This window comes from Anser anser (assembly GCF_964211835.1).
Source record: "Anser anser genome assembly, chromosome: W".
In the NCBI taxonomy this organism is placed as follows: domain Eukaryota; kingdom Metazoa; phylum Chordata; class Aves; order Anseriformes; family Anatidae; genus Anser; species Anser anser.
The window spans coordinates 17051952-17065130 of NC_139731.1; the positions used below are offsets into that span (position 1 = coordinate 17051952).

Below are 13179 nucleotides of genomic sequence, written 5' to 3' on the forward strand. Positions count from 1 at the left end.
GTCAGATCAGTGAAGAAACATTACCACTTCAAACAGTAAAAAAGTCAAAAGAAATTTGAAATTGAACAGGCCGGCAACTGAAGGCCACGTAGTGTCTGTGAAGTGTCAGATAGGTTGTGAACCCGGAATACCCAGTCAATGGGGAAACAGGGGAGGGTCCCGGTCGTCGAGAAAGAAAGTACATAAACCGTACTGTGTGACTAGTAGGCGCGCTCCTGCTTGTGGGACGCGTGCCATTGCGATCGCAAATAAATTACTACTTCACTGAGATCCCCGCCTGAGCCTAAGCTACTGGCTACGGAGTGCTTCTCACACTCCCTGCGCGTAATCCTGGCTACAATATACCGCGTTATCGAAGGTGCCTTTTAAACAACATTGATAGAAACTCAGGGGGCGATAGTACTGACCCTGGGTGTGGAACTATCCACGCAGGGAATAATCCACACTGCACCAAATATGGTAGCCACAGGAACGCCAATATACATAGCGCACGCCAGATGCAACGTGAGAATCCTGCAACTGGATGGCCTGTCGCAAATGGCGAAAGGTGGTACTGGCTACGTGGCAATAAAGCCAGGAAGGTGTTGCCCCTGGGATGGAAGGGAGCTTGCACCCTGGAGGCAATAATTCCAAACGTAACTATTATTGAAGACCCACAAAGCCAAAGGCCCCTTGAGACCACACGCAGGATTAAGCGGACTCCAGACAATTCTCTAGTAAAATTCTCTAGTATTTCACAGCTTTGCAAGGTGGTTTTTACCTTGGTTAGGGGTGGGTGAATTAGAAAAAGCTATTGTAAATATCTCCGCTATAACTGAAGAACTAGAAAATAAGTTTGATAAGTTTGCAAAAATAGGACTGTAGAATCAAATAGTATTAGATTCATTAATAACCTCATAAGGAGGAGCGTGCACTGTAATTAATGCTAGTTGCTGTATATACGTAGATCAAATGGGACGAATTTGACTGATATTTGGGGGGAAAAAAAAGTATACTGGGGGGGCGTGGGGGGGAAAGATCCTACATAGAGTAGCTCAAGATGACAGTTCCTGGGCATTTAGAAACATTTGGGAGAAACTAACTTCGTGGTTACCTGAACAGAATTGGCTCAAACAACTATTTGTTGGTATTGTAAAAATAATGGCATTGTACGCCTACCATCCCCCGTGACATCCGAAGAAGACTATTGCGCCTTAACGTTGGAGAAACTCAAGAGCGCGGTACGTGAAGAGGTGCAAAAACAACAGTAGGAGTAAGGAAAGGAGAGGAGGGAACTGTGAGAAACTAAGTTGTGTTTTTGCAGTAGAGAACTAATTTTCTGTGTTCCGAGGTAGTTGTGCAGTCATAATGAGGAGAAACGCTACGTGGGTAAGCGGACAGTAGGCGGCCTCACTGTTCCGAAATAAGGCAGAAGCTTGAGGAAAAACAGGTTGAGCAGGCTGGGAACGGTAAAACAAAGATCACAGGTTCCTGAAACAGAAGAAAGGGAAAAAAAAAAAAAGGAAATAAGAAGGGAGCAATTAAAGGGTTGAAAAAGAAGTAAAATTGTACATACATGGTATAGAGGAGCGTCGAGCAGCTTGTGAACCTGCAGTACTCGGCCAATGAGGACACAGGGGAGGGGATCAGGCGTCGGGGAATAGGGAATAAAAGTTGATGCTGTGCTTACTGCAATGCGCTCCTGATCGGCAGGACGCCCGCCACTGCAACCGCGAATAAAATAGCCTCAGAGAAGTTCGTGTGTCAAGAAAATTATTTGAGACGTTTCTCGCAGATATACTTGACGAGGGAGGACCAAGAACACCCCGCCCTTCTTTAAAAAAAAAAATAAAATAAAAAAATAAAAAAAGGCATCACAGGGGCAGCCTCAGGGTCGCCTTCCCACAGGGAAGCGGCGCCGTGATTGGCTGGACCGTGAGGGCGGAAGTGGCGTCACGGCTAGCCTTAACTCAGGGCGGAAGCGCTCCGTGATTGGCTCGGAGGAACCCAGGGCGGAGGTGCCGTGCAGGGCTTGCCGGCACTATGGGCGGAAGCTGTCGGGCCGGGCCGCGCTGGGCTCAGCTCGGGCCGGGCCGCCGAGGCGCGGTGCCGCAACGAGGTTGGTGGTCGGTGCCGCCCCGGGCCGGGCCGGGAGGGGACGAGGCGGCGGGCGGTTGGGGCGCCACGCGGTCGGCGGCTTCTGCGGAAACGGCCCTTGTGCGGGGCGGGGGCGGCGCCGCGCCGGAGCGGAGCGGACCGGGCGTGCGGAGGGATCTGCACTGCGCGGGGCTGCGGAGGGCTGGGGGGGAGGGGGGCGAAGCGGCGCGGGGGGGGCGGTTGCGTGCGCTTGGCCGACTCCCCTCTGTGTCGGATGGACTGCTCCGTCCCGCGGCATGCTGGGAGCTGTAGTTCTGTGGCGCGCGGCCGGTCTTTCCCCGAGCCGGGGCCGGGGCCGGGCCGTGCGCGCCGGGAGGCGCAGGTTGCCGCTGGCTGCGAGCGCGGCTGCCGGCGGTGAGGCGAGCGAGAGCCTTCGGGGGCGCTTCCCCGGAGCGTCGGGCCGGGAGGGGTGGGGGCTGCGGCGGCCGGGCGCGGGTCCTCGCTGCGCTCGATCGTCGGGCTGCGCCTCGGAGGTTTTCCTCCCCCCGCGTGCTGACGGCCGGCTCTCTCCTTTCCCTGCGGCTCACCAGGGCAGAAGCAGCTCCCCGCCGCTGGGACCCCCGCGGGGTTTGTCGCCGAGCGAAGGTGGCGCAGCAGCTGAAGGGAGGAAAGCTGCAGCTGGCGTGCTGCAGTCGCAGGTTTCCCAGGAGAAAGAGCAGCCCGTCTGTCCCAGCTGTCCGGGTAAGTCGCAGCGACCTCCGGGTGAAATCCAGGCGTGAAGGGGATTTTGGTGGCTCTCTTACACAGCTAGTCCTACCAAACATCGCATCGGTTACGAAAAGTAGTAGTAACCTTGTAGTTTGCGTGTTCTGTAACATCTGTAGCACAATAAACTGGCAGGTGAAGAAATGAGCGGGTACAAATACACGTGACTCCATCGCTGAGATTAAATAACGTGCAGGTTGTTCTGCGTTTTGTCTTTCAAAGCGCGTTGTTTGACTCGGTGATCCTTAACGATGATCCTCGGTGGTCCCTTCCAACTCAGGATATTCCACGATTCTGTTGTTGCCGAGCGCCTGAGCTTTTTGCTCACATTACTGAGGAAAGGAATGGCTGTGCTTCTTCCCCACCCCCCTCTCTTTTTCCTTTTTTTTCCTCTCCTCTTCTCCCTCGATGACGGGGACTCGAAATGTTTTTCTCAGATGTCCATGCGAAAATTTAAAAAAAAAAAAAAGAAGCTGATGGTGAACACTGACAGAATTGGGTGACACTTTCAAGGTAGAGGGCAAAGAACGTGGAAATTTCTAGTACGTTAGTGTTACTCTGTTAGCAAAACTGACGTACACGCCGCTTGCTGTTCCCAGTTTTTTGGTTTGGCCTGGTTTTCCTTTCAGAAGTCTCCCCGAAGGCCTTTGTGGACAAAACTTTGTCCCGCTTCAGCTTTAAGAATTATCCTAGAAATAATGAACAAGTGCTTGCAGGGCTTTCCGGAACGCTAGTTGTGGTCAGTCAAGAACGACTTGGGAGGCAATTCCTTTCGTGGAATTGCAGAGTGATCGAGAGATCAAGGCCAGCGTTGTGAAGAAATAGTGCCAGGTTATAGTCACAGGTGACTGCCTTCTGAAGGGAACAGAGGCTCCCATCTGCAGACCAGACCATCTTTACCGAGAGCTTTTCTACCAGCCTGCGGCTTGGATCAGGGACATTGCTAGCGAGCTTATGAGCTTAGTTCAAACTTCAGATTATTCCCTACTCCTGCTCTTTCACGTGGGTACCAACAAAGTTGCAGCAAGAAGTCTGTGTTCAATCAAAATAAATTTCAGGGCCCTGGGAAGATAGCTAAAGGATTCAGAAGCACAGGTTATCGTCTAGCATTTTGGGATATATTAAACACAGCGTAGCCAGCTGGTCAAAAGAGGTGATTCTCCCACTGTATTTAGCGTTGGCGAAGCCTCTCCTTCAATATTGTGTGCGATTCTGGGCTCTACAATATAAAAAGAACGTTAAGATCCCTGAAAGCGTACAGAGGAGGGCAACAAAGCCGGTAAAAGGATTGGAAGGCACGCCCTGTGTGGATGCTACGGTACTTCTGCTAGCTCCTCGGAATTGTATATAGTCACGAGTAACACTCCTGATTCTAAATACATAGTCTTTCCCTGCATATAAGCCGAACGCTATTCTACAATCGTTTGCTTCTTCCGGCAGTGGATTCTGTCTTTCAGTGATTTATGGGTACTTTACATGTCCTGGATATTGCTTTCCAGATACCTGGAGCTTGCTAGCTTTTCTGTCTCCCAGACGTGTGGCTGGTAGTGGTCTAGTCTTGTGAGCTGTACTGCCGTGAAGTCTGTCACCTGTTGATGCTGAAGGCACTTTTCTAGAAAGAGGAAGGTGGTAGGTACAGTTTCACACCAGGACATCAACAAAATCACGTACTCTTTTTATCATCTCCAGACGTGTTTCCTTCGGTGGCTTCTGGACTTTGGTCCATATTGTAGGCCCCGAGAAGGAAGGAGGTTGGCTTTTCATAACCACAGTTTCTTCCAGCTGTTTCAGATGGATTTCATGGTTGATTCTAGTTGAAATGACTGCCTCAGGAAAAAAAAATAACAAAAATGATAGTCCAAACAACTTAAAAAAAAATAAAAATAAAAAACAAACGAAAACACCGCTCCCATTTCCTCACAGCTTATTCATTTGCTGTGGTATCTTCTTTATGGAAAGAAGTGTCCTTTCCTTCCCAAGCTGTAAAGGAAGAGTTCAGGTACTCTTCACTTGTGCGCTTTAATCTGTGACGTGTTTGTTCGCATAGAACTTCTGGGAAGTTTGGCGGTAGAGTTTAGGGTTTACATGTTAGGTAAACAGAAGTATCGCTCAACTCAGAACATAGTTAAATAAAAGTACAATATTTATTTAAAATGAATAAGTGTGTGTCTATAGTCTTGTGTCCTTTCTTTGCAGAACTCAATAGTTAGCCTTTATACATATTTCTAAGTTGCCCGGTTTATCAGTGTACAACACAGCATTCGGGAATATCATCTGAGATTTTAGGTGAAGAGGACTGTCCTTTGTTCAGTTGTGCACTCTTGTGTGTCAGCCCTGATTCTGAACCGTATAAAAGCTGGAAACTTCTTTCCGGTTTTCTCTCTAACCTCACTGAAGTGTGGGTACTTCCCAGCGTACGTGATACTATTCAGCATGTGGATATTCTGTTTCCTCACACTAGCTACAATTCCGGTGAAGTTACACATCTTGAGCCTGCATGTTAGTGTTTCATCCTTTCAGTTCCACAAAAGGAGGGTTCAGTGGAAGTTTTGAATCCTGTAGAGTGGAATACAGGTTTTTAGCCTCAAAGGCTTTAGTTCTTTTTCCCTGGTGAGCTTTGGAACAGAAGATATGTAACATTAACAGTTTTTTAGTATTCATTTCAGGACTCTTTGACAGCCCTCCAGGATCCGATGATGCAAAGCTCACTGACATATCCTACCCAGGAGACCAACAATCTGTGACATTTGGAACCAAATCCCAGGTGGGAAACGTAAGCGATCAAAGTGGAGCAAGAATTCGTGTTGAGCATGGGGATTCAAATAACAAGTGCATTTTCGGGAACTGGCTCTATCCTTCATCGCAGGTGAAAGCAGCTCTGCGGGCCCTCCAAGGAGGCACCTCTGCAGTGATTGCAAGTGGAACCCACCCAAAGATCTCGGGTCATGTCATCACAGATGTTGTGGAAGGGAAGAAAGTTGGAACTTTTTTTTCAGAGGTAAAACCTGCAGGTGAGTACGGAAGTAACATGTACATTGGGAGCTGTAGAGATTTCCTGGAAGTTTAGGGTCGAAATTTGGCTAGGCCTGCCTGTTCAACAAATGGGAAACTACGCTCTGCTTGACAAACGGCTTTTGAAAGGTAATTTTTAATGTTGGAATAGAACATCTTGAATCCTCTGCTCGGGTTCCTTCCAGCTGATGACTTGCTGCATCAGACTTGCATTCAAAGAACTAGGTAGAATTTGTATTGCTTTTAGTCTTAGAGGTTATCATCTATTATTGAAGATTTCAGGGTGAAAGCGTGCATATAGAATGTACGGCTGAACTAAGATAGTGTGTAGTTTGGGTTTTTGTCGTAAGTTCTTTTAATGACTCGGTCTTTTGTTACCGTATGTAGGAATGTTTTCCTGCCTCTGTGTTGCTGTGACAATGTAACAAGGGCCGCAGAAAGTCAGACCAAAGATCAGTGATCTTAGCAGAATGGAACGAGTATAGAGCGATACTTGTGACTTGCACTTTAAGACAAGCCAATGCCTTTGAGTATAAAAACGCTTAATGTGTTTCTTGTAAAAATCGGCCATATCCTTTGAACCCATGTAAACACTTAGCATCCGTGGGTCACAGCAGTCACGAGCCTTAACTAGGTATTGTGCGTAAACTCTGGAGCTAGCACTATGTGGAGAACTGCTTCCTTTATTTTGTGTGTGTTTGTGGGCAGGAGGAGCGTTGAAGTTTGCTTCCTGCTAGCTTTTGATGCCCCCGCCTTCTGTATGGAAAGAGAACATGGGTGATCGATCTCTGTTCAACTTCTATGATATGAGACATCGTCTTTTCCCTCATCGTCTCTTTGTCACATGAAAAAGGTTTTTTCTTAGTCCTTTTCTACAGAAACTGTTCCAAAAGTTTGGTGATCCCTGTTTCTCTTGGCTGAAACTGTTTTTATTCTACTGTGACCTTTTTAAGATAGGCAAAAATAAAATTCTGTGTAGCATCCAAGATGCAAATGAACCCTCAGTTTATGAGATAGCAAGGCTAACTTTGAGTTTTGATTAGACTGGTGATGTTTCTTGTTGCCTTTCCTAGGCCTTTTCCAAAAGCTTAAACGTGTAAGTTGCTCTTCGATGCTGATGAGCATTGAGGTGATGTTTTCATAGGATTATGTGCAGTACCAAGGCCTGATTTCCCCTTTTGCCTCTGCATTTCTTCACGTTTATCTGCTTTGAATTGTACTTGCTATTTGGTTGCATAGCGGCTGCAAAGGAATCACAGGCTGGTTGAGGTCGGAAGGACCTCCAGAGGTCACCTAGTCCAACACCCCTGCTCAAGCAGAGCCACCCAGATCTGGTTTTCCAGGACCACGTCCAAACAGGTTTTGAAACCTCACAAAGACTGTGACTCCACGACCTCCCTGGGCAGCCTACGCTAGTGCTCAGTCACCCTCACAGCGAAAAAAGTATTTACTGATGTTCAGGAAACCACAGGAGGGGAACATCCTATGTTTCGGCCTGTGTCTGTTGCCTCCTTTTTTGTTCCTTGGGTACCAGTTAGAAAAGTCTGGCTTTGTCTTCCTTCCACCCTCCCTTCGTGTATTTACAGACATCGATGAGATCCCCTCCAAGCCTCCTCTTCTCCAGGCCGAACGGTCCCAGCTCTCCCAGCCTGTCCTCATAGGAAAGGTGCTTCAGTCCCTTACCATCCTCGTGGCCCTCCGTTGGACTCTTTGCAGTGTGTCCAGGTCTCTCTTGTACTGGGAGGCCCAGGCCCAGCACTCCAGGTGCGGCCTCACCGTTCCTGAGCAGAGGGGGAGGATCGCCTTTCTTGACCTGCTGGCAATACTTTGCCTAATGCCACCCAGGATACCCTCAGCTGCTTTTGCAGCAAAGGCACATTGCTGTTTCGTGTTCAAGTTGGTGTCCACCAGGAAACTTAGCTCCTTTTCCGAGAAGTTCCTTTCTGGGAAAAAGTGCGATATCAGCGCTTTTCACTTTGTCCTACTGCAATAAATTTGTATCAGCTATAAAGCTTTTCATCTTGTAACCCCACGTCTCAGACAATTACAAATATGGTGAACAGCAAAAGTAAAGGTGAAATCTTACTGCGACCCTTCCTCTACCATGGAACGTGGTTACTCCCATTCTTTCTTTTGTCTTCTGTCTTCCAAAACACACTTTAAATACTCAGGTAACTTTTTAAAATGAACTCTTATCTCCTCGCGTGTGTCACTCTTTTTCAAAGAACACGAAAATACGCTCTACTTTATAAAGTATGACCTCGCTTTAAAAAGCTGTTTTAACACTCCTTAATTAAGTCTTCTTAATCAAGTGTCCACTAGTTCTTTTCTTAACTCCTGTTATTTTCCTTAACGTGGGAATTCCTGCTCTGGCAATTTCTGTAGGACGCTTCTGAAATAGAAGTCCGGGCCTATTAGTCACATTTCAAGTCATCTGTCCTACAGACAATTTCAAGAGAGTTAAAAATGAAAATGTAGCTTATCTGTGAGCTACTTGAGAACTCCTTAGTGAAATGCTGCGTGAGCCTTTTGACTTGTTACTTCTGCTTCTGTTTCAAAACTTGTTCTGTATCGTTTCAGTTTGAGACAGGTTCTTTGATATCCATGCCACGAAGAAAACCTTTCTTCTGTAAGAACCCTTCAGTGTGCACAGGGAGAGGCGTGGAGAGAGCAGCTATTCTGCAAGCTGTTACGCATGCCGCTTTTGGCTTCCAGTGCTGTTTGTACATTCCCGTGTTGTTTTGCAATCTTTTCTCTTTTCGTTAGTTGTCTAACTAAACTTTTTCAAAGGATGCCTCCCTGTTTTCAGTTTTCTCCTACGCCCTGAGATTTAGCCGTCCTTCTATTCTTTTGCTCAGCTTTGATACAAGCTTGTTTGTCCCCTATGACCTGGATGATCTTGCTGAATCTCCGTGATGCCTTGAAAAGGGCTGTGCTCGGGGACCGTGGCAGCATTTTGGTATCTGATACAGATTTTCCTGTTCTGGCATACAGTGAATTTCTTTGATATGTCTATTAGGACCGTACCTGTTTTCCTGCTTTGAGTAAGGAGTTGGAAGATGAAAGGTTAGCGTTCCTTTCCTCCCACATGGGCTGTAACCTTTGTCTGCATGTCTTGTGGTTGTGTTTTGTTTGTTTGTTTGTTTGTTTTGGCAGGCCCTCCAGCAGAGCAGCAGGGTGAAAGGTCTCGAGCTGGTGGCAGGACCCTGGCAGCTCTGCAGCCTGAGCAGGTGAGAGAACAGTATGTGCTCACTCTATAAGGTTGGGAACACGTGGCAAGTCTTAAAATACAGGTTTATAACACAAATGGGTCCTGGAAAAAATCAGCTGGCTCCAAGCATTCAGGGAGTCAAGACAGTGAGAAGATGTGTCAGCAGAAATGAGCTGAAGTGAGCCAGATGTCAAACACCATGGACTTCATATAAGGATGCAGTTCAGAAGCTTTTCTCTTTCAGAGAGCGGAGATTGATTATCGTCTTGCTGACTTATTACCTGATCACAGAGAAGAAATTCTCTTGGCAAACGAGAAGGACTTAGAAGAAGCTGAAAATAAAGGTAATATTATGGGTCCTTTCATGGTACTCCTGTTGTCATGAGCTTTTCTGGGCCTCAAAGGAAATGAGCAGAACTAGAATATTCTGTCACCTGCAATTGGATATTATGGCTGTCACAGGTTAGTGAGCCCAGGACGTTGAGAGCTTGTCAGTGGAAACAGCTGCAGCTTCCATAATTACATGAGAGATGTCTTCATCAGAGAAGACAGAGAGGCCTTTGAAAACAGCAACCCACGGCATTGTTTAAAAAAAAATAAAAATCTAAATAAATAAATAAATAGCGTTTTCTTTTGCCAAAGGAGGCTCGCTTTAGAAATTGAATATAGAAAGTATCTGCCCTGTTATCGTCATGTATGAAATAGCATGAGTATCTCCTGGGCTGGTTAACGTAATGTTTGGCCCCTGTGGGGAAGGTTGTTACTTAAAAATGATGCTTTCCAGAACGAACCATATTACCTTCTGACCGAGGAAAGTACAGTTCAGGCAGCATAGACTAAATCCGTTCTTTTGTGTTCGAGTGGTGCATTGAGAAGCTGGTCTTGGGTTAGAAAATGTGTGAAACTGGCACGTCACAAACTGTAATGCAGAGAGATCTTTGATAACAAAAGCGTATTTCTGTTGGTGAGTTACTGGAAGGCTGCAAGAAGTCTTGCCTCAAAAGACTCTTCTGAAATGAATTCTGTTGCCATCCCAATTTTTTTTTCTACGGGCACATTCTTGGGACTTGCTTCTGCAATGTCGAGAGTTATGCAGGGTTGGTTTTTGATACCCAGCGTAGAGAAGGAGTTAGCTTACATTCAGGTGCTGCGGTTTCTGCACGTGTCTTATAACGTAGGTTCCCTGCTTAACTTGCAATTTATGAGGTTCCTACCAATGAGCACTTTCCTGTCCATGCCGAACGCAGCTGAGTTGCAGGCTACCATTAAACATCAAATGTTTAATATAGATTGTTAATAACAAATCGCAACTGTTAAGAATATATGCTAAAAAAAATAAGCACAGAAAGTAGAAGCTCTAGGCTGTGAGTGGTCTGTCCCATACTGATACTGCATGTTTGCACTGAGGCAGAATGATTGCTTTTACTCACTTGTGGAGCGATGAGTCTAGGCTCTCACTGCTAGTATTTTTAGCAAGACGGATTGAGCATTTCTCTAACATATGAGCAAGTGTTTGAGGAGCAAGTGATGGGTATGGGCACTTAGAAAGAGACTGCCAAAGGGCAGCTTCCTATTTTATAACTGAATTTTGTGAGCGTTGGTCCTCGTTTCATACTGAAGGGGAGTATGCTCTAGTGAAGGGAGTATGTTCACGTGAAAGGAAAAGGCACTAGTCTCCCTCGTCTGCCATTATTACTTCCTTGCTGCTAGCTCTGTTCTTCATAGAAAGCCAGTATGTTTCCTCGTCACATTCTAGTCTGCCTTCCTAGACTTCAGCCTTTGCCTCCTGGGTCTCTTGCCTTGCATAGACAATCTCTCCCCTTCTCCTCTTCATCTTCATCTCATTTGTAAACCTTTTATCAGGCTGATTCTTACTGGCTTCCCACCCCCACCCCCCGACCTTTTTCTATTTTTTCCTTTTTTTCTATTTTTTTTTTTTACAGACTTAGGATGGCTTGTCTTGTTAGTTACTTTTCTTCCTGCCAGCCCCCAGCCTCAAGTTCTCCGATGCGACTTCAGAGGATCATCTTTGATACCTCCGCATCTGAATAATACGGTTTCTGTCCCATGCTGTAGCTGACGGCAGGACGGACTCTGAGTGCAGAGGAGAGGTTGCTTCCTCCCTAGTTTCCTATTGCGTCTCATACTGGTTTGGGTAAGCAATTTCAGAGGAAATTTGACTTCTCCGTGGAGCAGTGTGTGCCTGACAGCTAGCTGGAGACAGCACACACGGCATTGAGTCAGTGCTCCGAGTGCGGTCCTGAGTCGCAGTAAAGGTAAAACAATTGCAGACTGACAGTTTAGCTTCTAAGGAGCATATACAAATAGCACGTTTGCCTCTGATGCTTAAAAGGCGAGGTTCCGAGATCATATTTCACGGACTGCTTCCTATAGATTTCAAGAAATGCAATCGTTCTGAAGCACAGCCGCGCTTTAACGGAACAAACTGCCTTGAGACCCATTACGTGGGAGGGAAGCGGGGGCGTAAGTGACGTCAGGGCGTGCCCTCACCGAGGGCCAAAACGGCTCCGTGATTGGCTGGACCGTGAGGGCGGATGCGGTGTCCGAGCGAGCCGTCATTGAGGGCAGGAGCATTCCATGATTGGCTGGGAACCCAGGACGGAAGTGGCGTCACGGCTAGCCTTCACTCAGGGCGGAAAAGCTCCGTGATTGGCTCGGAGGAACCCAGGGCGGAGGTGCCGTGCAGGGCTTGCCGGCACTGTGGGCGGCAGCGGCCGGGTCGGGGCGCTGAGGCGCGCTGCCGCAACGAAGTTGGTGGTCGGTGCCGCCCCGGGCACGGAGTAGCGTGCACCCCGGGCACACGGCGCTTGCCAGCTTTACGGGAGCAGGTTATGTAGCGGGGCTACATAACACATAACAGCTTCAGCTGTCGGGGGAGGGGAAGGCGACGGGGTCTGGCCGCGATGCCGGGGCAGCGGGAGCCTCTCCGGCTGCCGAGCTTCAACCTGCCGCACAGCTCAGCTCAGCGCCGCGCAGCCGTTTCCTCGCTGCCTCAGTCCCCCCCCTCCGGGAAAGGCGGGAGAATCGGGGGTGGGGTGGGGTGGGGTGGGTAAAGCGTGCGGGTTGAGATAAAGACAGTTTAATAGGACAGCAAATTAAGAGAAAGTAACGACACCAACGTGTACGCACACGCAAAGCTACCGCCGCACGCTGCAATTGCTCACCGCACGCGTGTCCGGTTGCCCGGCCGGTTCCTGAGCAGCAGCCGCCCCCCGGCCGTCCTTCCCGGTTCCGGACACCCCTTCGCGGCCAGCTCGGGTCGCCGTCCCGGTCGCGTCTCCTCCCGGCTCCCGGAGCAGACAAAGCGTCTCCCCTCCGGCTCGAGCGCGCTCAGGGCTCGCAGCCCCTCCTCGTGCGGCGGCTCCGCTCCCCCGGTCGCCGCGCCGGGCCGAGCCCCGCGGCCCCGTGCCTCGCTCCGGAGGCGTCCGCAGGCGCTGAACGGAGGGTCGGAGGACCCCCGCCGGCGGCAGCCTTCTGCCGGGCCTTCCTTGCCGGCGAGAGCCCCCCGGCCGGCCGCGCGCAGGTCCCGCGGCGCTGCTCGGTGCCGCCGGGGCGGGCGGCTCGGGGCCCCGGCCAATGAGGCGGCGGCGCGGCTCCGGGGAGATGGGCGGGGCATGCAAATCACGCCGGAGGGGAGGGGAGGGAGGGCGGGCGAAGGGGCGGGGCGAACGCTCGGAGGAGGCCGAGCTGCGCCAATCAGCGCGGAGCGGAGGTCGGGCGCAGGGGCTCGGTGGGCGGGGCACGCGGGCGGCGAGCCGCGGGGAGGGAGAGGCGGGGCACGCGGGCGGGGCATGCAAATTTCGCGCGGGGCCGAGCGAATCGGGCGCGCGGGGGCCCGAAGGGGCCGCTGGGAGGCCCCGGCGACGCGGCGGCGGGGCGCTCGGGGATCACGGCTGCGACCGGAGCGCCCGAGAGTGGGCGAGGGCGGCGGGTTGAGCCCCGGGAGGGCGGGGACGAGCGGTGGAGCAGCGGCCGTGAGGTAGGGGTGGTGGGCGCGGGATCGGGTGTCGTGGGGGGAGGGAACGGCCGCCGCGGCTGGGCCTTTTGACTCAGCTGAAGTGTAGTGTGCGGTGCTTTGAGTTTGCTGTGTGTCG

At 49.9% G+C, this 13179-nt stretch overlaps 1 protein-coding gene across 1 annotated transcript; it reads left to right on the forward strand.

Annotated features, from left to right (window-relative positions):
* Positions 1-2022: 2022 nt before the first annotated feature.
* On the forward strand, positions 2023-9685 carry LOC310888606 (uncharacterized protein; the record flags this gene model as incomplete). The annotated part of the gene is made up of 7 exons (XM_083815482.1): positions 2023-2105; positions 2459-2817; positions 5508-5605; positions 5708-5852; positions 9010-9083; positions 9309-9408; positions 9527-9685. 7 exons carry the CDS (start codon positions 2023-2025, stop codon positions 9529-9531), a joined length of 864 nt encoding a protein of 287 aa, XP_083671608.1. The 3' UTR covers positions 9532-9685.
* Positions 9686-13179: the final 3494 nt, after the last annotated feature.